This window comes from Columba livia, chromosome 1 (genome assembly GCF_036013475.1).
Source record: "Columba livia isolate bColLiv1 breed racing homer chromosome 1, bColLiv1.pat.W.v2, whole genome shotgun sequence".
NCBI classification, from domain to species: Eukaryota; Metazoa; Chordata; class Aves; order Columbiformes; family Columbidae; genus Columba; species Columba livia.
In genome coordinates, this window is record NC_088602.1 from 54515874 (window position 1) to 54543815 (window position 27942).

Here is a 27942-nt window from a genome sequence, read left to right on the forward strand (position 1 = left end):
ACATATTTATAATTAAACAGCATTTTTCCACCCTGTTTCTTTGAAATTCATTATGCCTCTGTCAGGTAAAACAGGATTCAAGAAGAACTTTTAAATATTTACATCTGAACATTCAAATATTTTATTTTGTAAAAACTTACATTGTAAAAAAAAAAATAGCTTTAAAGCATTACTCATAAGTGATTCAAGAGATTTAAAATACAGCTATACACAAAATATCCTTGTGACTGCAGATTTTGAAGTGGTTTTCTAAGTCTGGATTTTCTGTTTTCAGATAATCTGGTAAGTAATTTTCCTACTTTCCTAAAAATAGGAGAAGCTATTCTTTTCCACTGAAAATAGAGGTTCACTCTCACCCAAGTAAACATCTGAACATTTTGTCCTTGTGGTTTTTTTGCCCTTGACTTCTCTGAGGATATTGTGAAATTCCACAACTCATCTCTCCAATACTGATTTATTAGTTGATGTACAGCTTCCCGATGTAATCACATAGAGACTTGCAGTCCTTATTTTCCTGCAGTCAGTTTCAGAATTACATGTTATGATAATTTAGGCAAATCACAGATGAGAGCAATACTTATGAGCAGTGTTGAAATATTCTATTGCATAACTTTAAGGGATTTATTCATTTCAATACCTTTAAAAATTGCTTATGATGTTTTAATTTTTTACCTGTAAAATGGAGGAGCAATATTTGTACTCCTTCCAGAACTATAAACAAACCAGAATATAACTACAGATGTGTTGAGATGACCAAATAAGTGTGAAAAATGCCTCAAATTTTAATAGGTGTTGCAAAGAAACCCAGCTGCCATATTGCTCACAATTTCAAAATCATAAATAAGGGAAAATGGCATCTCACTTGGACAAGAACAATGGCTATATGTTCCTCTTATTTTGGAAAAAAATTAAGTGATTCCTCTGAGTTGCAGTGGGCTAAGTTCTTAATGCTGTACAGTTTGTATCACACGGTAAACGTGTAATTACTCTTTTTACAATATAAACATTTTCTAGGGCTCAATTGTATTGCCCTGAAATTCTTTCTAAGAGTTTAATTAGTATATAGATCTAAAAATTATATCTTTTCTAGAATAATATTTTATTGGTTATGAAAATATTAAAATTAAATTTACCATGGTTTATGTAATCATATTCTTGAGATATGATATCACAGAACTGTGGGAGTCTTGCAGTTGTTTAACTGGCTATAGTGTTTTATTTTAGTGTAACTCAAACACCAAGTCAAAGGCACTAGGCCAACTACTGAAACCAGGCCTTCTAACTTTCAGTCATCTGGGATGCTATCAGTTGTTTAAAAGATAGCTATTTTTAACTTTAGGAGGTTAGTATTAGACCAGACTTTCAGTTGATATAAGCAACTATTCTCAAATTGACCTTCTACAACATAAATTCCCAATTGAGCATGGCTTATACAGTATTTCCATTTTTATCCCAGATTGTGCAATAAAGGCATCTAAGAGCAAGATTGGGACAAGGAGAATTACTTCAATTAAGCATTCAAATATATTATGAATATTTCTACAAAGTTCTTCTAGATACACAGAGACATATTTTCTGCTGAAATCTGCTGAAAAGGACTTGCTTGACGTCTAGATTATTAAATGAAATCAGCAGTAACACACTGCTCATGAAAACAGAAAAAATATGGACAAGGAGAAAAATTAATCACTTGCATCCAACAGTGAGCAAATCTTGTTTGAAGAAAGGTAAAAAGGAAGAAAAACACCATTGCCAGCTAAGCTTTACCCACTTTTCCCAGTATTAAAACCAAACAACAACAAAAATCAATAGGGAGTAATTGTAACTTGTTGAGAAGACAGTGTCAAAGATACATAATGAAAAGTAGTGAGTGATTGTACTGAACTTTAGTCTTTGTACTGAAGTTAAGTAAAGATGAAAGGAAAGAAAAAAGGACAGGAAGCACTAGAACTGGACTATGGAATTACCCACAGATATATTAACTTTTTGGTGGAAGAATGCAAGGGGACTGCTACTCTTAGTGGAGTTTGCATTTCTCCTGGTATTGATCAAGGCATGCTGATGTGTTCAAGATCAAACTCTAACCTGGCCACATACATAATAATTCTGTTATTATTGCCATAGTCCTGTTTGAAACTCTTGAGATAATTAGGCTATGAAATAAATTATGCTTGGGAAACTTAGCTCATTTTTCCATCATTAAGTTATATATGGACTACATAGACATCCAAAAAGTGACTTAAAGATGTCGGTGCCCCAGTTTCTCAGACGATGTATCATTCCTGGACACACGTCAGCTTGCCAAGTGGGAAGCTGGATGATTTAACCAATACACAAGTGCTAAAGACAGGGATTCGTTTCAGAACTCTCTCCAATTATGGACCATTTACATGGGACTGCAGGAACATACCTCATCCTCTTGTATAAAGCAAAGCATTTTATACCTCTTCTTGAACACCAAATTGGAAGGAAGTAAAGTTTCCACTTTTTTTCAAGCAGCTTGGTTGTTAATGCATTCATAAAGCTTGTGAGAAATTAAATGCAAACATCTTCTCCTTCCCAGATTATGGGTTGTTCTAGTGTAAAAGCATTTTAAAAGAGTATCTACTTCCTGGGCCAGTTGGCTAGAAATCAACTGCTTCTTCCCAGCATTTTCTTCCCAAGGTCATCTTGCTAAGGAGTGACTCCATGTGATTCCAAATCAGATCAGTTCCTTTGGGTGCACAAGAAATGTAGGAAGGAGTCATGTACCCTCTTGTGGCCTCTGAGATTGCACTCAGTTTTGATTCATTTTGCTCATCTTGACAGATTTTATTATATGCCAAGAAATCACAGGATCTGGACCTAGGTATGGCTTTATGCTGTGAGTTTAGGTACAATCAATGTTACTTTGGAAGAACAGCCCTATTTTGTTTTCAGATGACATATAGGACCTACTTAAGAAATCCCCTATAAATACAAGTAGAGAAACTCTGCATCAGTGCACTTGATCCTTCTAAAAGTGACCAATTGCTTAATCAGTTCATCTGATTTTTTGTATCAGAAAAAAAGATTTATATTTGTGTACCTGACAAAACCAAGGCTTTTGATTATGAAAACAGGGTGAATACATAACAAAGCACTCTTTGCAAATGCAGTGTTATAAGAGACTACAATTTCATGGCTTTTACACAAAGAAGTTCTCTTCTCAATTATTTATATTTCAAGTCCACCATTGCAAAATCTGCCTTCTAAATGAAACAATATTCCTCCTAGAATTTCTGAAGGGGGAAAACAATGTTCAGTAATGAAGCCCATAAGACTCTTGCTTTTTGGTTTTTTTTGTATGTATGCAAAAACATATATCTAGATAATGCTGAAGCTGTCAGAACATGTTACAAAATGCCATAATGTAACATGTCCTGCAGCTGCTAGACTCAATCAAAGCTCAGAAAGGCACTCTTCTGATGTGCTGCATTCCATGTATGCTTATGCCAAAATGAAGATGTCCTAGTCAGTCAGGGAGACAGCATGATATAATTAATTACTCCTCTACAGCAGTTTCCCCAGTTATGTCATTCACTGTGATCTGCTTGATTTCTAATATACTATTTACATAAGGACCAGTTATTTCTAAACTTTGAAGTCTATGCAAATTTCTCTGCTGTTTTTAGCATAAAGCAAATTACAATGTATTTTAAAAGACATGCAGAAAAAAAAAAAAAAAAGCCATATCAAATATTAGTTACAGAAAAAACATTGAATCTCCTGAGCTGAGGAACAGCTCTCCTCAGCAAATGCAGGTTTTGAGTACTTCTGAATGAAATTAATATCTGCCTTTTGACTGGTCTGCAGAAAACTATTATTAGGTGTGAGAGACTCTAAATACTTTTTTTTTGACAATGGGAGTGAAAAATGGGCTTTGAAAATACATTTCATAAAATATGCCAGCAGCAAGAAGTAGCAAGCCAATTATAGGTGGTTGAAAATCAACTTTCTGTGGTAATGTCCACATTCCATGTATTCATAGCATTCTGGAATACTCCCACTCAAAGCTGAATATTTTTTATGTTTTGTTTTGGGTTGGGTTTTTGGTTTTTTTTCACCAAGATTTCAGAATGTAAGACCAACATTTATTATTTTTTGCATGAAAGGTAGTCCAGCTGTTGTTGAGGGAGGAAAACGACCTGACTGTATTCTTTGAAAATAAAGGTACAGAAAAAAACAGCCAAACCTGAGAACAGAAACTTGGCTACTTCATTGTTTCCCTGTCCCACAAGTAGGAAGAGTTGGTCACCTAAAGGTACACCAGTACAGCTGAGTAATGGGGGAATATGGAGCAAGCTTGAGAATAGGGCTCATCGTGTATTCAGCTCACTGCCTACCTGCTAGCCCTCCTCCTGGGTGTGTTTTGGACCTCTCCATCTGGCTCTCTCCACACAGTGCCTCTGCACTGTTTGGAGGACAGAGGCTGCCTCCAGAAAGCTGCATCAAGCTGCATGAAGGTACCCGTCCCCTCTCTTCTTTCCAATGTTAATCCGAGCACTATCAAATGTAATGTCCTGTCTCACTTCAAAACATGCAATATTATATTTAGCTGACATTTACTCCCATTGCAGTACCGACATTTATTATTCCAAATACTTTGAGCTGAAAAACAACCACACAAAATTAATTATGTATTTTAGTCACCCAGGCACCAGGTGGGACCCAGAGGAAATGTAGTGCCAAACACTATATAGGGGATGTGGCCATCTCGGAGCAGCAGGTGCTAGCAGTAAGCAATGTGAATGTAAACCAGTCCCTGCCACTTGGCCTGAGAGACAGTGATTGATCTATGCTTGTATTTTATTTCACCAGCACAGCATCTTCTGAAACAGAGGTCTGCAACATCTATCTTGATCAGCAACTAGCTGCTTGTGTCGGTCTTTGTCAGAACCTGATATAGATGTGTCAGAGGCTTCCCTAGAAAATTTCTCCGTTTTCTTGCTTGGAGTCACAGCTTGGCTTCTTATCTCGAAAACTGTGTTACTTCTCTCTAAACAAAAGCAGGGCACCATCCTTTCTTGTAAAATTATGTTGATGATATCACCATTTTGTACGGGGGGATATTAAAACATTCAGACAAGATATAAGACACCTGTTTGCAGTGGACTGTATCTGGGAGTACTCTGGTTAAAGATGTTCTGTAATGCAACAAGAATTCAAGATTCACTGGGCCAATGTAAATAAATATTCTAACAGGCCTTTAGGGTCCTGTTCTAGCAGTTCATGGATATAATCTGGACCTCTGGCAGAGAAAGACATGATAACTAGTTAACTGTCAGTCTACATTTGTGATTTATATAAATATAATATAAAGACAGGTACTGTCTTCTCTCCTCTAGCTATGTTTTTCTATAATGAAATTGCCAAGAAGTTTTTGTGTAAGGTCAGGATCCTATAGGTATATGTGGTCAGCACAAATAACAATGTGGCCTTGGGAAGGTGCAGATTAGAGAACCTGTGGATTTCAGTTGAACTTAGGAGTCAACCAGGTGCTGACAACTTTGTATTGACCAGACTTCTGGGCCCGGGAAGAAACTTAACTGTTAAAACTGTCAGTTACAAAAGACAGAAATATCTCTGTCTTAAAGCAGCAATTTCAAAGTAATTTTGAATATTCTGCTGTTGACCATAACTATATGTATTCTGCTTATGTCCTGCTTTTGATGCTAACCCTTTTGTAAAAATGGTCCTCTTCAAGATTTGGAGGTAGAAAGATAAAACAGTTGGATAAGTGAATCTAAAAAGTAGATCTGAGCAGTGGAAATAATGAAGTCCAGCTTTTCTTGAATTTGGATTTTCTGCCGTTTAATAAGTCAAAAGTTCCCCTGTGCTTTTTTAACTTGTGGGTCATTCATAGCATCATTCCTCCACATGGATTCTTTTATATCTGTGAGGAACTGACCTCATGCTTCAGCCTTTTCCTCAATAAAATCAGTAATAGAGCCTCTCTCCTTTTCTTCTCCCAGTTGTCTATTTTCAAGAAACTTGTAGGATCTTAATTTACTGAAACCAGAAGTCGTCAGTCAAATTTGATTGAATCTGGCTGACAGTTCAAAAGCTATTGGAAAAGGATGGATAAATATACCTTCACAGACACCATCAGAGTGTTGTGGTAGTAAAGTGCATTTCCCTAGGAAACCAGGGCAAAAATCACTTCTAAGCAAACTCAGAAGCATCTGATATAACTCTTAACAGAGCCATTTTCATGTAAAAATGTCTAGCATAATGGGTATGTTCTGCATAGTTCTCCATAAATCAGTGATTTAACGTCAAAAAGGGAAAAAGAAGTTCCAGAGAAAAGGAAGTTCATTTTAGTACAATCTCAATAACAGAAGCTACACCAGTCAGATTAGGATGTACTGTTACAGTGCAAAGTCAGATTCGTGCTTTCAGCACAAATTACCATTAATATAGAAAAACAGTTTAATCCCTTCCAAATCATATTAGAGGTATTGCATTTATTCATAAACCAACAGAATGGGTGAAAGGAGTTCCATTGCTTTGCATTCTCCTGTCCAGGAATTTTGAAATCACTGAGGAACCTGTGGCCCTTTGTCATTGCTCTAGATTGTCACTCCAGCACAAGAAACTTATGCTCCACTGCACCATGACAAGATGCTATGGCAAGTAGTACCTAACGTGCACTTTTCCAAGGTAGAATTTCTGACCTGAAAATGTACATTGTAGCGGTACATATGATTTTAAAAGTCTGAGATGAAACAATTAAATTTAGAACCAAAAGTGTGAGGGGAATAATATTTACCCGAGGAACTTTACATGGTTGTCGAAAGTGACTGGTTTGTGCTATTTGCATTTAGATACGGAGGATTCAGTAGATATCCTCCAGAATATAATTTATCCTACCATTCAAGAGGTGGGATAAAGAACCAACCCGAAAGAGACCTATTCCTCTCCATTGAACATGGAAGGAACACATTGCTATTGTCTATAGTGCTTTTTGTCACTAGAGACATTGAAAGCATACCAAAAAATTGTTTGAGATAACAAAAGGGTATTTTTGCCTGAAAACAGAATTATATCCTTTTGTCATGGTGTAGTTCTGAATACTTTTCTAGAAATCATCAAGATTATCCTGGATTTACTGTATTTTAATAGAGTAGAATCTGATCCAGTGATGGTATGATCGACAGTTCCAGCTTAACTAGGAAGAGCGTTGGGTCTCCTCAGGATCCTCTGTGTGAGGATCAGTCATTTACTGTCCAACTGATTCCCTGGATGTTTTTCCTTCACTTTCCAGTAGACTTTGTGTGGGAGGGCTGGGGAGGCAAGTGCTGCCATCAGTAGGGGAGTGTTGATTTTTACATTCCTGAAAATCACTGCTGGCTGTGCTAAATGAACATAATTGGCAGGAATCGATTAGTCTCATAGGAGGATGTTATTAAGGGTTGAGCTCTTTTCACAAATTGCCCCTTCTGCACTTACTGCTCAAGAGGCATAATCTCAGTGATCCCAAACTTCACAGAACGGGAGATTGATTTCCTCCTTTTTCTTTTTCTTTCCCCCCCTTAAACTCTGCAGGTGAGTCCCACCCCAGGGTGCATCCGGGCGTTAATGAAGATGTTGTACTGCCCTTACTGCAGAGGACTTCCCACTGTGAAACCTTGCAACAACTATTGCCTCAATGTAATGAAGGGCTGCCTAGCAAATCAGGCTGATTTGGATACTGAGTGGAATCTGTTCATAGGTAAGAAGAGTTTAAATATTAGTGGAAGGAAATGCTGGTAATAGCAAATATCTGCAGGGTTTTGTGAGGTTAGAAGACACTGTCAATATTCCCAATGAAGCAACTGCAGATACACTTCATTTACTAATTGACCTTCCTGGCTTGTCATAAGAAATTACTCTTTCCCTGCCCCAAGCCAATCGCATTTCGTATTTCAGGTTTCAAAAGGAATGGTGTGGTGTTACAGCTTCTGAGCTAAATTGTTACATGATATGTGAAATCTTGAGAAAGCTTTGGTTGAGAATTTGATAACAAGCTTAACATGGCAGAAATAGGATGTATTACAACCAAGAACTAGGCTCTTACAAGCTGAGAAGATGATAATAACATTGTATAATATCCAGTCAACATAAATCACAACAGCTGCTGTTCTTCATTCTGGTAGTATATAGGCAAAAATCTTAAAAGTTTGCATACATGAGAAATTATTAATTCCTTCGTTTTGATTAAAATGCATTAATGTCTTCTTTTTCATATGTGTCGAATAGAAAGTACCAAACATGAAATCAAAATGTTAAAATGGAGCATGGAATATGTATTTAAGGAAAACCACTATTACAGTTTTATTCACATAATACTTCACTCGAGTTAACTTAGGGAAAAAAAAAAAAAAAAAAAAAAAGAATAAATAGCCTTTAAACAGCCATAAAGAAAAAAAAAAAAAAAAAAAAAAAAAACCTTCCAGAAGTAAGAGCTTCAAGTTGCTTTTGATGATACACAGGTTAGGATGAGGAATTAGACAAGGCTAGTTATAATACAGAAAGAACAGAAACAGCTAGTTACACCAGTCACTAATTAGCATCAAAACTCAGATTGGAGATCAGGAAAATAAAAGCAGCTGGAAAACATGGGGTAAAGCTGTCTTTTTGCAACCAAAGAAAGGAGATGTTATTTTCTACTTTTGGAAAGACAAAAAATGATCAATCTCATTTCGCTTAATATCAAACCCCACCAACCAATGTGACTTTGAAAGTTTGACTCTGACTCATTCATGGATTTTCACTTTACTCAGCACAGAGGTGGTACAAGATGGATAGGAAGAAGAAAACAGGATGAAAAATGAATCAGAGTATGAAAAGTGAAAGACAGCATTGAATGTGCTATAAAAATAGCATAAGCCAAAAATGCAAACAACAATAATAAACAAATGATGCAAATAAACATGCCTTCTCAGTCTCTTGTACCGGTTAAAGGAGCTGACATTGGAAGCAGCACTATATGGAGGAATGCCAGTGATATTACTGGTGTGAAAAGAAGAGTCAGTTCATCCTCAGAAATCTGAGTAGGAGCTGGTCGAAAAACAATGCCAACCTGTTAAAGACATTGCATAAGCTACTTTCACATTGTCATTAAAGAGTACGCAAGAGATTAATTGTCACTTGTTCTGATCAAAGAAAATAATGTAGGCTATTAGGAAAAACAAACCAAAACAATACCACACAACACACACATACAAAAACCCCAAACCGAAAATAAACAACAGAGATTTTATTAAGGCAAACCAAGCACCTGTTCAAATCAAGAGCTAGAAGGTAAAAGCTCAGGTCTTAAGAGAAGATTTCCTTTTCGTGCTTTAAATTCAGTAAGAGTGCTGGGCAGGGTGAGGTATGTGTTGGAAAGTGTGGAAATGCTTACAGATTCAGACTTTGAGAGTCTTTGATGCAAAGCCCATTTCTTCATCAATGTCTTGATTGTTCCTACTCTCAGAAAACAAAAAAAAATGTATGAAAGCTTGTACACTATTTTAAAATAGTGCTAATTTATTAAATACTGTGTAATACACTGTGTGTTTTCTTAAAAGAAGGCAGGCTGCTATGTAATTGTCCCTTCAGGTCAGTAGAGACAAGGCAGTATAAAGTACAAATACAAGATGTATTTCCTCTTTCTTCTAGTTAAACAACTTCCCCTTTACAACTTGATGGGGAATGGAATAGAGAAAGAGAGACAGAGATGCTCCTGTGTTTGTAAAAGGTATTCTATTTCATGCCATTTTTGAGTCCCCTGACAGCTTTGCTGAAGATGAGGGTCCTTAGTCCTTCCTTTATGAAAGACTGAAATACAGCAACTCGCCTCCATCTCTGGCAGCTGTCAGAGGCTTTCTAATAACATATGCAATTCCCTTAGTACTAAACACAACAAAACTTCTACTCACTGAATTAAAACGAACGGCAGCACTTTGCAGCACCAGTGAGCTATGAAAAATTGGAAATTATGCATGAACGGTTTTTATCCCTGTTCTGATACTAGGAACCATGCACTAGAAAAAAAAATATATATAATTTTGTGCACTAACAGTCTCTGCGTAGGCAGGAATCCCAAATATTAGTGCATATTCATACACAACAAGATAGTTTTGCTTAGCTCATAATCTGCGTAATGCAAGGTTGTTTTGGCAAAAGTTGGTACTAGGAGAAAACTTTCAAATGTGTTTGTCAGTAAGTAAGCAAGCAAATACTGTAGTTCAGACTGCATGTCCTGGTATTGCTCTGTAATTACTGCAATTGTTCAGCAACACCTAAGATCTACAAGGAGGAAGAGCAGAGGAAAGTAAAGAGGCTCTCTAACAACAGGATGTGTTACATGTTCCGCCTAGTTTATAAATATAAATGTCAGGACTGAAATCACATTTATATAGCACTAATAAATCTTGCATCTACTTTCAAAGCTGGTGAGAGTGGGACAGCTCCCTCTAAACATCTGCTGCTTTCCAAGATTTTATAGACTGTGAAAACTGGTAAGAGGTGAAACAGCTGCAGCAGCATGAGACATGGTTTATGATATTTTTCCTGTTTGTGTCACCTTAAGGTCTGTGCCCTTTTTGTGTAACATTTCATTATAGGCTTTTTGTATTTTGTTGCTTTTGTTATTGCCTTTATTATTGCACAATAAAAGTCAAATGTAGCACATCCCATTCTAGCAAAATTCCTCTGAAACTCCAAATTTGCCTGAGAAAGGAAGACAGTCTTCAATAATTACGTTATAATTATGAAACTATAATGAATACATGCTTTTTCCAGGTACCTATGTAAAATATTTAAGAGGTATTTAAAAGTAAACCAGCCACACTGACTTTGAAAACATGTTTGACAAAGCTTGCTTCTCATGTTTTGCCTGTTAGTTACCCCTCATAATTTCCTTTGCACCAGTCTCAAGCAAAGTTAACAAAGGCAAGATAAAAAGAAAGAGTAGAGGAACTGTATTGCTGAGGAAGGGGATTGCTTCAGGGGAGGAGCTGACTGATTCTGTCGAATGGGGAAAAGGGGATTTTCTTCGTCTCATGGCCCAACAGATATAGTCAAAATTATGCTTCTCTCCATGGAACTATACCAATTAACAGTGATAAAGATCAGGGATCCCACTGAACATTCTGTCATGGAAACACAGAAGGGATGGTGAAAGCTATTCCCACTTACAAAGATTCAAATCCCATCTATCTTAGGGAATTACATTCTGTTTAGCAATACTTTTACTCTTCTTTCTCTAGTTAGCCTATATTTCAGTCCCTGTCTTGAGATCCTTTGACTTTCTCTAACGTAAGCTTTCTCTACAAGTGATCATTTACTTCCCTTTAACTGCTCTTTTTCTCAAGCAAGAATGTCAGTTGAGGAATTAGCTCCCCTTAGTGGGCATCACACTTTCCCTTGGTGCCCTCATTCAGCTTCAGAATTAACACCCGCAAAAAAAGAGATTTCCGTGAAAGCAAGTGCATCTCATTCTGACCACTGCCTTATCCACAGGCTCAGCATGGCAAAGGGGTCATGACACATTTCTTTTTGCAGGATTAGCAGTGGCTTTAACTTCCCTCTGTTTTGAGACAAAAACACAAATGATACTAAATCTGAATGTCAAGCAGAATTGTGAGCCATATACAATAGTCCTTACTTAAGTAATTCAGAACAACAGAAGACTGAAATTCCAGGACTGAAATTCCATAGCAATGAGTACACCAGGACTTTTTTTTGTGGACATCTATAGTAAATCCTATACGTTTTGCTGCTGTATTTATTGACAAAGTGTACAGTAATGTAGTGCCTGTGTAGTAGTGTAATCCATGGACTGATTCTTTTGCTGCAATCCATGGAGGTTTGGCACTGCGAGGCTACTTATAGCAGCAGAAATTACAAGGTGCTTTTTTTTTTTTCTAGGAATTATTCACTGGTAAATCAGGCACACCTTGACCTTGCTCCCATGTTTTAATAGGTGGGAGACAGTGGAAAACACTTCATAAGTTGTGGAGTAACAGAGACGTGCAAATGACTGTGATTATGATGACTCGAGATCGCATCCCTGTCTGTGAAAAGAAGTCCAGGGGCTCCTGCACTAATTCATGTCTGCAGCCATTCTTCTGCTCAGATTGGAGAGCAAGTGGTTTTGCTAGCAGGGTATTCAATATTTGACAAGCTCTGTAGTGGAGTGAGGCAGACGAGCATGTGGTGTGTTCACAGAATCAAAGAATGTTAGAGGTTGGAAGGGACCTCGAAAGATCATCTGGTCCAATCCCCTTGCCGGAGCAGGAACACTTAGATGAGGCTACACAGGAATGTGTCCAGGCGGGTTTTGAATGTCTCCAGAGAAGGAGACTCCACAACCTCCCTGGGCAGCCTGTTCCAGTGTCTGTCACCCTCACCATGAAGAAGTTTCTTCTCATATTTAAGTGGAACCTCTTGTGTTCCAGTTTGCACCCACTGCCCCTTGACTTATCATTGGTTGTCACTGAGAAGAGCCTGGCTCCATCCTCATGACACTCACCCTTTACATATTTATAAACATTAATGAGGCCACACTTCAGTCTCCTTTTCTCCAAGCTAAAGAGACCCAGATCCCTCAGCCTTTCCTCGTAAGGGAGATGCTTACACTGCAGTATTCAAGGCCAGCAAAGCCAGCATCCAGGCTGGAGAGCCAGAACCACCACTTAGTGCCACCATCCTGCTAGACCTCAGCCACAGGAGAAAACACGTCTGCAAAGTTTCAGCAAAAGCTTCTCCTTCCAGTCTTGAAGTTATTTCACTTACTGTCATTACAGCAGCTCTACACTACTAATAAAATTTCTAGTTATTGTGCTTGAAGAATCCCTCTTTTTTTCTTCCTATCAGTATGGCTCAGACACCTTAGGAGACCTCTTGAGGTAGAGCATACCATGCAGTCTCACAGCAACTTGATCATATTGAGCAAAACTGCCCATCAAACCCTTAACTACTGACTCCTAGTGAAAGCCTTAAAGTGATTAAAACATGCAGTTTTATTTACTGCTTACAAAAGCCTTCGGGACTCTGTGTTTTCTCTGTTCTGTGTGCAAGCACAAGGATAAACATTTTCCTTTCAATGCTTCAAGAGACCACCTAGACTTGTCATTTTTTAATGAGTTATTACAAGATAACTGTGCTATTCAAGACTCCCTTTGGTTCATAGAAAAATCTGTCTACTATTGTAGTAGTAATTTTTTACAATTTTCTTTTTCCTGTGTGTGCAGCTACTGGAAATAAATACAGCCATAGCTGTGTAGGCAGCTACATATTAGGTTCATGAAAATAGGGAACCTCTGAAATTTATCAATATAACATTCAAAACACATTATGGTTTTTGCCCCTTCTTTTCTCTGAAACATCTGACACTTCCATTTACCCTTACACACTAAAGACTGAAGGCTGGCAATCTGCTGTAACTCTCAGTAGGCAAAAGCCTTGCTTCTGCTTGATCATGGTAAGTAAGAGCCAAAAAAGGGATTTTAGCAGACTTGGTTATTTGGCACCTGAATTTCTTTTCTCTGCCACCCTCCTCCTTCATCATTGTATGAAAGCATGCTGTGATATTTATTATATGTTAGCCTCTCATAAGGACTCTGGGGAAAAAAATAAGTTACATTATTCCCTCCATGGGGAGGCACTGCAGAAGGCTCCTGCAGTCCTGGGGTGCCATTACTCCAAATTCAGAGTTTCTGGTAGAAATTCATAAATTCTGGTTTGACGAGTATAGAATGGGTACTTGAAACACTAACATTTCATTATGTGCACCCATACTTAAGGCAGCCAAGAAATCGAAACCTGTAATAAAGTCTTATTTTCAGTTAGTGTCAACTTAGCAAACATGTAATTGTTCTGGTTAAAATCATCCTTTCTTGCTTCCTTCCTGAATGAAAAACATCATGACACCTCTAGTGAAACCATCTTTGGCACTCATCAGAATAAGAATAGGTGAAATTAGCCTAACCTAATGCCTTTCACCTTTTATACCCATTTCTTAAAGAAACTTTAGTGCCTCCTGAGTTTGGAGAAATAAAATTTTCTCTTAGTCTCTTGTCTGTGCAGACTGTAGTAGCTATTATTGTACACCAATGTCAGTTCCACTAGTTGAAGTGGCAGGGCTTGTTGGGTGGCTCTAAAGGTTGTGGAGCCTGATCTTGATTATATATAAAAAAATTGAATCTGTAGTTTAGAATTATTTTTCCTGCTTTAGCTTATGTTTTCTAAAAGCAAGGGAAAATAAGTAGCATGCTCCATCGTGGGATACAACTGCAATTTCAGTTGCTCAGAAGTTGGGAACAACCAGATTTTGGGCTGTAAATCTAATGTTGTTTATGAAAAAAAACCTTCAGTGTGCTTCAGGCCCACCAGTCTCCACAATGCATAGGTAGCCTATGTAAAGGAATTTGCAGTACTATGAAAACATCAAACCTAACATCATAAAACAATTACATCAGTTCAGGATAAAAATACATAGTTGCACAAAAGGAAAGTGAACTCGATGATACTTAATTAAAAGGTTACAGTATTATAATTTTAAAATTACCTAATAAGCTGTAGCCTCCATGATCCCACATTTTTGCCTCATTTTACAAAAACAGTAGAATCACTACCTACAATTTAAATACAATACCAAGACCTGATGGCTTAGTCAGAGTATATAGGAGTGCACCTGAAACAAAGGGAACATAACCATTCAGTGAGGTAAATAATGTGTGGAAGAGAAGAACTTCATTTGCTCTTTCCTTACAGTTCTCTTCCCTCAGAAGTGTAAAGGATACACAACCTGGACATGTAATTCTTCAGGTGGTAATGAATTCAGCCTGAGAGAAGTGCTCTGAAGTTGTGGGGCTGCCAGCAGCATGCGAATAACACCAGCACTTGCCTGCTGCGTAAACTCTACTTACCCTGCAAAATCTCTGTACCTCCTCCTGTGGCAATACAGTTTCTTGCAAGCAGCTCACAGCATCCATTGCCCTGTATATTTGCTCTAAGATGTGTCACTGAAGAAGGAGGTCCCCTTCTGTGGGACTGTGGGGAGCTGCTGCTCCAGTTACTGGTTCCAGAGGGCTGGGACTCATCTGGCTTGATCATGCTGTTCCCTGACACTACGGGTAGCTGGTTACTAGGAGGATGTATCCTGGAAGGATACTAATGGCTTCACTCAGGGCGACTCTTGAAAACTGCAGCTTCTGAAGAGGGGCTGAAGATTTCTGAAGATGCAGATGCTTAGCTCAATGACAGCAGCAAACTTATTGGGCTCCTGAGATTTGATATGACTTGTGGAAATGAAGTATGGTGTTTAACTGTGCCATTTTTGTTAAGGATACAAAGATACTCATGCATGTAAAACACATTATCCATCATCATGTCACGTGACAGTTACAAATATAAGATATTACAAATACAGCAGTTCTAGAATTCTGCCTTTGCTAGCTGTATACCGTACTCTTGAACTGTATGATTTCTGCATTTGCAGGAAAGACCTTCCCAGAACCAGCCCCAGACTCAGCATTTTCACCAGCCACAACAGAGCCCTAAATTGACTGTAGCATTTAGATGCCACAGCACCTTTTGAAAATAACAAGGCTGATCAGCATTGTCAAAAAAGTTTAAAAGATTTTATAATGAAACTATTGGACCCAAATGATGACTTTTTAGTTCAGTTTTCATTCCTCATCTCCAACTCCTTCACATCATTTTACATCAAAGTGAGATGTCTGTCTAGTACACAGGAGCACAGTTTGGAAGTTGCATACAATAGCAAATTTCTCAGTGTTTACATTCAGGGGAAGTGCTGGGGAAGCTGTTTTGCCACTGCCCTTCAAAATCCTATGAATGAACAGTCGGTTGTTACATCAGACATCCCCTAGAAAAAGGAGAATATGTTAATTATTTATTACTCAAATCCTGCATGAATCAAGCATTATTATTTTGTACTTTTCCAAGTCAATAGCTATGCTCCCTCAAGGGAATCCTTGCTTCCAGGAGTGCAATAAACAGCACTGCTCTTTCTGTCCTAGGCTACTGTGTATATTAACACCTCAAGAGACTTTTCAGTGTAGGAATTGATGTCTCAATTAATTATGCTTATGTAGGGTTACGTCTCTGTGTACCTGCATAAATAAGAATAAGTTTTCATACACTGAAAATAGAACTTGAAACTGTGTGGGTTTTTAAATGATCTGTTCTTTCTGGTGGATTGATTTACCAACTATTTCAGATTCTCTAAACTTCATATCAGAAACAAATGTCAAATTATGTTCTCCATTATTCAGGTAAATGTAATGGAGAGCTGCATGTAACTCAGGGCAAATTTCTTCTACAGCAAGAAACCTCCCTACCTTACTACTACTGAAACACTTGGTTATATCTGAAAATACTTTGCTGAGGTTATTATACAATATCAATAAAAGGTGATAGGTGCAAATCCCTTACCACAATGATGTCAAAGTAAAATTGACATTGATTAGCTTTGTGTTATAATTTTGAGCTATTGCCTGATGAAGGCTTATCTGTTTAAGATAATGTCTTAGGTAGTACATTATCTTTTTATAGTCATGTCCCATGAGCTTAAAAGGAAACCAAACATATTTCTTGTCAAAATACAGAAAGAAAGTGATCTTGGCAGTCAGCCTTAATTTCTCCTTACCAATAAATCTTAATACTGTACATGAACAATACAAAGGAAAAAAAAAAAAAAAAAAAAAAGAAGATTTTGGGTTGTTAATAATAATCTCCCAGATTATATTAATAAAACACTTGGAACACTTGGGGGTTTCTTAGTTTCATTTCCTTATGCTTTTTGAGTGCTTGAATTTCAGAGCAAGGAGCAAGTTTCAATTTGTTGTTTCTTGAAGAAAAACTCAGTAAAATAATTCAAATGTGCAGACAATCTCAGTCTAAATCACTAAATTTTCTTTACTTTTAAAATGCTTATGCAGGTCTTTTTTGAACCATATCTAAATGACCTTATATTGCCAGAAGCTCCAAGCTTTTTCAGCAATATGTCAAAACTTACTCAAATATATAATTTTATATGGATATTATATTAAATATGTATGATCCTTAATGTAAACAAAATTATCTTTTTTTTCTAATGAAGCCACATAGATATGTGAGGGCACAGGTTACACTCAGTCAATGTTCTCATTTTCGAAAGACTTTTTAAGGATAAGCTGATAACAAAGGCTGAAGCGTGGTTGACTGAGCTATAAATTTCTCATGAGTTGGCAAAGAGGCTATGATAAAGATCCCTGCACAGTACCCCATATCAGTGCCAGATTTAGTGGAGCAAAAACTTAAAACCATCAAAGAGATCAGATTTTTAGTAAAACAAAAGAGTCAGGAAATAACTATTTATTTCTGGTAAGAGTCCTACAGATTCCTTTCTTGCAATATGTCTACCCTCCATTTCTTCATGTAAAGAAATATTTTTTTCATATGCAGGGTTTATTGGGAAAAACATAGCTATTTCCTCCTTTCTCTCTGCCTTACAAACAGAAAATCTTACCATTTCTATAGTCAAGAGAACTAGTTTGGCCCAGAGTGCTGTGAGAGAACTGGTATGGCCAAAATTCATTGAGCATTTTTGCAACAGTGAAATCCAAGAGTGTTCTGATGCATTTGGGAGACTCTGATGTGTTTAGAAGGTAATGTGAAAAACTCAGCTCTTATATTTCTTATTTCTGTGTGTTACTTTGTGTCACCTGCCCTGTAATATAACATTCAACATCCCTTAATGTCATTTATATTGCAAGTTAACCTATGGGAGTTTGAACTCCCATGACATGTATTTTTCATTTAGCCATGAGAAACATATACTGAACTTTCCATGACTGTAGAAACTCACCTTCATAATATCACACTTCAATTTGCAGCAGCAGTAAAAAGCCTTTCTATCTGTCCTGTCTTGTTAACTGTTAAAATACAGATAACCATGTAGGAAAAAGCAGCATCTTGAAAAATAAAGAATGAAATTTTGGTTCCACTGGATATTTGTTGCTGACCTCAAAAGAGAAAACAATTTTTCAACCAAGCTTTGCATCTCACTGTGACATGAAATGAGATGAATATCAGTCTTTGATTTCAGTTTACAGGTTGCAAAAGTATCTTGCACTTAGCTCAGCTGTAGGATGAGATGGAAACCATCACTAAAACCAAATGATGTATTATAGTAAACAGAAAGTGCCAAACAGGCAATAAGTTACCCTGAGCATGAACTAATAAAACATAGAGCACTCACGAGTAGCTAACTTCAGGTTCATAGATGAAAAGATACAAAAAGTCTTCCAGTAGATTTCACTGTTCTGATAAAACATGAAGGATCATGCCCACTGGTATTTAGTTATGCTTCAGCATCCTTATTTACATGCTTTGCTTACAGGAAGCTGATAAACAGGATATAGACTGTCTCTACTATAGGAAAGTAAGAGTGATAGTTCTGGCACACATAGGTACAGTTTATGATTCGTGTTTCACTTATACAATCAAAAGAAGGGATTTACGCATTTCTTATGACAAAATAAAATTAATCCATCAATAGTTTGTTAGTTAAAACTTTGCTGATATCTGCAGTGCTGAAAACATGCTCTGATTCAGGTTCTCCTCTTTGCACTGTATTTACTCTTTGGTTAGCTTTTCATGTCAATTAGAAAATGAAATCATTGTTTTTCCTTTCTACTTTATCCTGGGAGATTTTCTGTCAGGAAAACCTTTCTGTAGGAGGCATGAGAGGTGGCTGCTCCAAGCTATACTGATGGCAAAAAACACATTTTAGTAATATGTAAATCCTCTATTCCAGATATTAATGACTTTCTAATTTTAGCACGATAACTACACGCAGGTAAATCACTTTTAAATTATTTGACAGTTGTGAGTCCTTTCATAATATTTGGTTCGACTGTCTTCTCTGTATATGAGTAATATATTCTTACAGTATCTTTCAATCTTTTAGTGAAATAAATGCATATTATATTTGGTCTTTTTCAAACGCAGCTGCCAGAAAAAGACCTATAAAACCTAGTTGTCTGACTGATGCATGTTTTGAAGAGTGCATATGTAAGTTAATATTTAAAAAATTAAAAGGAAGCAAAACTATGGTAATGATATGTTAGCACCTTTTTAAGAAGCCTCTGACATTTCAGTTGTGATCAAACTTTTCTATAAAAGTTTAATAAAGTCTTCAATAAATTAGGCTGAAATCAGGAGTGACAGTGAGGCAGTACTTTAGCAGATGAAAATTATTTAGTAATGGAAATATGACAGTGAACAATACATGAAGATCTAATTCCACTAATATTGAATGTATCTCTAAAAAAAATAATTCCAAAATGCATTCATTTTGTCCAGTTATTTGTTACTGACAGATGAATAAACCAAGTACTTATTTTTCTTTCTGTGAAAAAACTTTCAAGGTCCCTGGCCCCCATTCGGTTCAGGAATAGAAAAGGCTCTTGATTCTAAAATTTGTGGAGTTTTCTCTGCCCTTACAGAAAGGAATTTGATAGTTTGAATATCTCTATAGGCCAGGAAGTCAAAGGCAGAGCTTCTGCGTTAAGTCCAATGGGTAGGGGAAGATGAGTCTTGCATAACGCTTCAAGTTGGATTCACATTATTTTGAAATCTGGCAATATTAAACCCCAGCACAAGTTCAGATAGAGTTTACATGAAGATACCCCTGTTCCAATCTTCCTTGTTGCTGTTGTCCAGCCTGAACAAGGTGCAGCCTCTACGCAGCTGCTCTTTACAGGGAAAGAAATCATCGAATGAACGTAACTTGCACTTTTTGAACAACGAGCAGTCACAACAGGTTACAAATAGATTTTTCCAAATACATTACACCGATTTGTAATTTTCATTTTCTCCTTGTTTCACAAATAGTGTAATACAGGCCCAAATTGTGTAAAGTTGCATGACTTTATAGTATTTCATAAGTGGCAAGAATGCAGCCCTTTTCAGCTGATGCCAGTATACATAGTTTTATTGTAGGGTTTTCTCCATTTGTGCTCAGTTCTTAGATTCTCGATGTTCCATATAAATATGTGAAACCTGTTGCAGGCAAGAGTCTTGTACTGTAGCTTAATCAGCACTGTAGGAAATGTGTTTCTACTTGCCACAATTCTTCACTTATTTTTCTAAAAACATTGTATTTTGTTGTAGCTTTCACCTCCGTGGACTTCTGAAACAAATGTTTAAACTGAAGAACATTGCGTTTGCTATGGATGAAAATAAGAAGTATTTCTTAAGAAGGACAATTTCTCTCTTTTTGATTTTTAACTTGGTCACAAAACCACTGTGCTATCAGAAGACTTTTTTGTTCAAAATTTGACTTCTTGTCTGTAAATATACATGAAGTTTGAGATTTTGGCATACTACACAAAGCAAATAGTTCTGCCTGAAAGCAAGTCTTCATTTATCTTATATGATGTTTTAGTATTCCAGACCAGTTTATATGCAGATGTTATCATAACATCTTTTTCTTGGAAAATCTGCCTCTCAATATATCCTACACATGTGCTAACCTTTTTGAAGAGAGATGAAAGACACTCGGATCTCTGGTTTACTGTGTTTCAGGAGAGGATTTTTGAGGTGGGGGAGCAGATTTTCTGAAATTTTTCTCTCCAGTTCATAGTAGAGCTCAGGGTCGACTGCAAGACCTTCAGATATAAAAGTATTATTCTAAACACTAGAGATCCCTAATGTGTATATGGAAAAAAAAATTAGCTTTTCCTCTAGACCAAATTGCTTTTCAATACTAATAAAAATATATTCTTTAGAATAAAAAGTAAAAACGATACTAAATTAGTAGTTACTGGATGTGCACTCTCTGCTTCTCATTACTTTTACTGAAATTCTATTGAAATTAATAGAATAAATAGCTACTATATTGCTGTAGAACTACTTGCAGAAGAGTTAGAATTCAAGGCGAACGAGTTGCTTATGAAATATCATTATTTTCAATGGAACTGGGTACCTATTGAATTTACTTCATTTCAGTCTGAATTCCATAGCTATTAATCTGTAAAGAGCTTTGGTTATCTATCAGATTCCTTTAATTTAAACAGATACAGATAAGATAGAAAATTCCTTTTGTTTAATGTCTATTTGATTAGTGGATATTTTGCAGAAACTTATAAAAAAGCTCAGCAAATCCAAACCGTTGTAGGTGACCTCATTAAAGATAAAATTGGAGAGATTAGGTAATGTATGTGAAAGGAAGGACAAAAGGCATAGAGATATGCTATTCCGTGTTACATATACAGAAGCATTTTATTTATTGTTCTTATTTGTTGAATGAAAGGGTATGGGAGGTGAGTGAGTTCTCAGGAGTATATTGCAAGACCTTTTAATAAACAAAATTTAGGCACATTAAAATATTCTTACATTAAAAAACTGTATTTAAGCAGAGTCAACGAACTGCTGCTTGAAGAATAGCAGCTGTAGTTTGTTTGTTTGGGGACGATGGAACAAATGCCCTCATAGGCTTTAGGGAATTGCCAAGGATATGAATGGGCACCATCCCAACCAAAACATCTTTTTACAATACTACTATTTGAAAGAAATAATGTTTCAACACTCTGCAAATGTTCATGTTGCCTATCAGTGAGTTAAAGAAACACAGAGAGATAAAATCCAGGCCTTTGGGAATCATGGTTTTTTCTTTACTTGACCGTAGGCCAGCAGAACAACAGGTTTCTTCCTGTTTTCCTAATATTTATACTAGAAAATTTTCACAGCATTCATGGAGTTATGTGGATGATCAGTAACATAGACAGAGCACGTGGATTAACACACACAATTTTCTAATTATTGCAGTAAATTGTGGGGTGAGTTGCTGTCATTTGGGACACCTAGGAGCACCATGATGACCTACACATCCCTTCCCACCATTTGAACAATTAAGCCTAAATGTCATTGTTAAATGGAGGATTGCCTGCCTGCCTAGTGAGAGCAGCACCTTTTTTATCAATGCATATCTATTCCCACAACAGCTTACTGGAATAGGGGAGTTTGTATAGGTTGGAAATTCAGGTCACACCAAAAACATTGTTTTTACTAAATGAGCAGTAAAACACAGATATCGATAAGATGCTGTGCCACATGTTTTCACTTTAGTCAAGGTGCAACATGACCCTTATTAAGTTTAGATACTAATATCTGGTTTGCATTCTAATTAAAAAAAAATAGAAGCACAGAGTTGAGCCTAAGCTTGCTGTCTACTTTTCCCTGATCTCCCAGCTGAGTCTAATAACCTGTACTGAGCTTGGTGAGAGCCCAGTCACATCTATGAAGCTAAAGCAGATATTCCCAAGTAGAATGCCATTTTCCCTCTTGCTACAGAGACTGAAGGAATGGGTTAATTGCCTTTTTTTTTTTTAAGGAAAGAAATGCACAGGCAAGAAGAGATGTTGAATAACAGTCTTAATCTGTTTGGCTTCCAATATGTACAATTCCTGCAGGTATAAACCTGAAAAGAGATTAATTATCACAGTTTAGGGCTTATGTACTCATAAACTGCTACTAAAGCATCTCAAAATTCCCAGAATGATTCAGAGTCTGTCTCTATATCACTGACTTTCAATCTAAAAAGGCTTATTCAGTTCCCAGTTTTTACAGCCATAATTTTTATATTTTGATGTACATTCAGATAAGTTATCATGACTATCTAAAATTTCACATAGATGTGGAGACTTGTGCCTTTAGGAAGCCTTAACCCAAGACAGCTGAAATTATTTGTTTCTCTGCAGAGACTCACTGTGTACATAATGTATGTAGCAGTGATCCATAAGAGCATGGGAAGAAAACAATACAGATCTCACAGGCTCTGAGCAGCTGCTGACCAACACAGATTGCATCCAGAGATTGGAGTAGGTGTGTGGTTTACATGTTTTTTATGCAGAATTCTGCATGTTTCCTGAAGGTGTGGCTTCAATATTAGCTGACCTAATTTGATCTAAGCCAATGCTGCTTCAGAAAAGAGTTATCCAAGATACATCCTTGCACTTTCCTATGTTCCAGCTTCAGCACTTGAGGCCAGAGAGCTGATCTCTATGAAACCCCAATTTTTTATATTTTTTAAAATTTTTTTGAATTTTTTATTTATTTCAGTGAGTGTGCGTTTAGCTGAACTTGTTCTCTGATTTAGATCTTCATGTGACTCAGGGAGTTGTGGCATCATGGCAAGGGACAGGATTTGTGGTGGGCTATAATACCTCGATAAACAATGAAACAACACCTTAATTTGCTTTGTGTTCTAATTTCTTTGTGTTAGTTGTCCTAGTTTATAACCAAAAAAAAAAAAAAAACCCTCTATATTTCAGTTCAAAACCTTTTTCATCACAATAGCAACAGTCTAGCCAGACCCTCCTCAGGGATTCAATAGTGTGAGGTCTAGTCATAGTCATAGAATCATAGAATAATTTGGTTGGAAGAGACCCTCAAGATCACCAAGTCCAACCGTTAACCTAACACTGGCACTAAACCGTGTCCCTAAGAGCCTCATCTACACATCTACACCTCCAGGGATGGTGACTCAACCACTTCCTTGGGCAGCCTGTTCCAATGACTGACAACCCTTTCCATGATCTAGTCAACTTTTGACATTCAGAAGTCAATACAATACCCAAAAACTAGCACCTGATCTCCCTCCTCTTCCTCAGGGGAAACAAGGAGAGCCTGAAAGTCTCCTCCTGTGTGTCCTCCTGTATGAAGAAGCAAGAATCTGCCACTGTTGTTACTACTGTCTCACATGGGAGGGGGGATTGGGGCCAGTGCCATGTTTTCTCTTAAACATATGGTCTGGCACAGTGTGGGAAGGTGTGTGAGAAAATACTTCTAGTCTTATGAAGTGTTTTCTAAGCATGCTACATTTTGGAATCTCTGTCTGGCCATGGTTTCACATTTGGCACCCGTCCTGCTTGTGCTCATGAAGGCCGTCCCAACACAGCAGCCAGTTGTGTTTGCACCACTGTGTCATCAGCAGTGCCCTGATGGTGTGATCCTGTACACAACAAACAATACTGACAACACAGACTGGGGACAGGCAGCATGGTGGGAATGAGCCAGTGGGAGAAGAGCATGGCTGGGAGAGAAAAAGAGCTCCCTAGGCCAGCAGCGTCAATAGAAATACCGGCCAAGTTGTGATTTAAGAGATTAGTTTGACGTTACAGAGACATGAAGTTTTGGGTAATTGCCGTCAACAGGTCAGTCAGGTTTCTTGTCCTTCGTCATGTGCTTCTGCTGTGTCTTTTCCAGCAGCAGTGGAACACTCATCCTGCAGAGAGCTGACTGGGACCAGAATCAGCAGGAAGCTAACCCAGTCACAAAACTGGGAGAGGCTTTCTGCTGCCTCAGCTACCTGAATTAATTCATATGCCACAATGTCACCTTATGGCAGAAGGAAATAATTCAGGACATGAGGTGCAATGGTAATTTCGTTTTCATCAGTAGATCTTCAAGTGGATTTCACCTCCCTAAGGTGAAGCATCCTGAAAAGGCCTGGTAGAAAATGAACCATGAGGGGAAAAAGTGTCTGAAATTCTCAGCCAGATTAGTGAGCAGCATCAACTCAAAGAGTGGCCGTCTTAAGTAGAAATGTAAATCGTAGCTTTACATGAAATGGCTGAGGTCACACTTGCTTTTCACCTTTTTCTTTCTCCATTCCTGTGACCTCTTTGAGGCTGTATATTTGCACTGATTCCTTTGCACTCACTTGGATACTGATAGATTTTTGTGAACGAGATCATTGCCCAAGCATGAAATAATCCCTCCACCCAATCTTTTCCTTCTTTTTTGTTTTGTTTTGGTTTTGTTTGTTTGTTTGTTTGTTTGTTTTTACTACTTTGGTTTTCTGGTCGATTGCTATCCAATTTATTATTATTATTATTACTATTACTATTACTATTACTATTACTATTACTATTACTATTACTATTACTATTATTCAATTGGATTGCTGTCATGGAAAGATGCCGAAATTAGTGTTAAGTGGACAACAAGATCCAAAACAGGCTTTAATTCCATCCAGGAAAGTCCAGGAAAACAGCCAATTAGAAACGGGGTTTATGAAATCAATTAATACTCCAATAACATAAAATACAGATTCAGATATCAACTTGAGGAAATTATTGGGGTATAGCAAAATAAGAGTAATGGAGATCCACAGTGTGCATACACGTGGCTTGCCATAAACAACACCAGAGCCGTCCCTGACTCCAGGAAAATACACGTGCTTATATTTAAGTACGGAATACACTCACTGGTCTAGTGAGGAAAACACCCACCCAAGCAGCAAGGAATTATTTAATACACTCACTTATCTGGTGAGGAAATATCTAAGTTATCACTCACCCACACGCAGACATGAGGCACTCCCATTTTTCTTTCGGGAGGTTACCTTAGATGGCATCCCAGCCCTGGGAAGGCTCTCAGCAGCAGCATTTGGCCCATGCTCCGAGAGGACCACACAAAAAGCAGCCTCGGTGGGACCCCGTTTATAGTCTGGTCGGGTCTGGTTGTGGGCATTCTAGAAGCTTCGAGGCTTCTCTGCACCCCCCTACTGTGGCTGGTGCTCACCCTCCTCTCTCTAAACGACTCTGGCCTGGGTCTCGCAATAAGAGCCATTAACTTGCCCCATTGCAGGAGAAGGGAGGGAGGTGTTGGGGAAGAGGGGGGATGTGCACACATGCAGCTGCCACATCAGTTCTCAGCAAAGGGGGATTTGGGGGGATAGTGTACTGCCACAGTCGCCAGCCAGTGCATGCTAGAGCCATTGCAAAAGGTGATGGTAAAAAGGTGATTTCAAAACAAAGAGCATGGATAAGATGTGAGGTGAGAGAATGGGATCTCCTTCTATCCTTTTAATGCTACTAGCTTGGCAAAAGCTCTTACCTATAGCTCCGTTTTAAAAGTCTGCTTTCAGTTCTTCACTAGAGTTATATGCAGCACAATGCTGAAAAAAAATGCATCTCCCTTAGAGAAAATATACTGTCAATTACTTTATATACTTGCCATATATGTCAGTTTATTATTCTAGTTTTAGTAATTGGTAGATAATTCCTGGTTCGCCAGCTCCCTTTTACAAATGAAAAAATTATTTATGTATAATTTTTGACTTTTGCATTTGTGCCATTTGTTCTGTTTCGTGCTCTAGTATGAAGAAATTGTGATTTTGCTTTATTTTAATTTTTATCTGATCTCATAAAGGACATGTCACAGTATGGATGCAATTGTAATGTATACTGCATCCTCCTATATGCAATGAACAAAAATGTTTTAGAGACTTAAATACATTTATGAACTCAAAATAATAAAGAAATAAGTGAGGGAAAGAGCAATGAAAGTGGTGGAAAAGGATAAAAATCGTGTTTTCTGATGTGATTTTGAATAGCAGACTGCTAAGCAGGGATAAGTAGGAAAGCTGATAGAGCAAAAGCTCTATTTAAGAAGGCTCCTGCATAACTAATGGCAACAAAATAAAAAATGACAGAGAAGAAGATGATATTAGACAGAAGGAGTGGTGAATATAAAGCACAGACAAAGTCTGGATGGTACCTTGCAGTAAATGTGTCAGAGTATTACAAGAGGTCAGCTTTAATGTGGATTCTGAAATTAGTGCCATTTTTAATATATTTACATTTCATTGTATTCATGAGAAAATAGCAAAGTAATTATGAACGCAAACCAACAGTGCAGAAAGAGCTGAGAAATACTGCTTCACCCCATCTCAGAATTGTGTTGACGATCCTCCTCTTTCTTTGTATTTTTGAGGTGTTTTAGTGAGGAAATTAAAACTGCAATAACATTTTTAGGTAATCAACACTGACAATAGAACTGAGGGAAGGCATTTGTAGAGGAGCTGAAGATGAAAACTGTGATTAAATTCACAAAAAAAAAAGAAAAAGTTATAATATAGAAAGAGGAAGTCCTCTCCATTTAACAGACTATGAGTATTTCAGGCAATGAAATGTCATTTCCTCATAGCTGTACTTTAAATAACCAGGTTGCTTTTTGTATAGATATTAGCAGGAGCTAGAACACAATGGGAAGAGTTTGTGCACATGAAGGAACATCACTTTTGATGAAACTTAGTCAAGATGTGTAAAATACAATTTCTTGTCCGGGTACACAATGCACAATCCTAAGTTGTTACAAAAACCACCTCTTCAGAGATGGTTAAACAGGAAATAAGGTTTTCCCATGTTCTGTAGGAATGACCTAGACTATTTTGGTGTCATATAGTTTTCCTCTTATTAAGGGAAAGTGTATTTTCCCTTTACATAATAAAGCCGTGGTTTTAGCCTGATTTTTAATAAGAAAAAAATTAACATGTCAAGGTTTCATTGAGCTGTATGTTGTCTTTAAAAGCTTTTTGTATGGCTGATATGCTGTTACAGCCTTTTAAATGACAGTAATATCACATTATGTTAACTACAAAGAGCTTCCCAAATAGATATTTTAGTTAACAGAGTGTTCTATGTTGTTTCCTAAATAAACATGAGGTTTTCTGTTACCAGAATGTTCAACAGTAGCACAGTTCTGAGATAAGAGTAAGCACATGAGGAGAACTGTAATTGCAGCAATTAGGGAAAAGTAATTTACTGGTTGTATAAACTGAACAGCTTTGAAAGAGAGTGGATCAACCATAAAAAGAAGTTCAATATTGAAAATAAATATTTTGGGATCTGTGAAATGGTTGTTATGTGGATAAACAAACTGCAAACATTTTGCTTAAAATGCATGTATTTTCATTTTGGAGGCCCTTATAAATATAAGTTTGTGTTTTTAGAATTATACAGAGATATGCAGATCTGTCATTTCCCATCTGGTATATACCCAGGGCTTACTAAAGAAACAAATAAATACAGCTGAATTTACATGTCTTTGAGGAAAAAGAGCAAAACCCAAACTTTTACATTTTGAACCAGGTAA

The 27942-nt window shown here is 37.2% G+C and overlaps 1 protein-coding gene across 3 annotated transcripts in view; it reads left to right on the forward strand.

Annotated features, from left to right (window-relative positions):
• The window catches only part of GPC6 (glypican 6), a 776640-nt gene that overhangs the window by 559963 nt on the left and 188735 nt on the right, over positions 1–27942 (forward strand). For all 3 annotated transcript variants that reach the window (XM_065056864.1, XM_065056870.1, XM_065056879.1), the window contains exon 4: positions 7567–7732. In XM_065056864.1, the coding sequence (XP_064912936.1) occupies positions 7567–7732 (166 nt within the window). The remainder of the gene's footprint in view (positions 1–7566; positions 7733–27942) is intronic.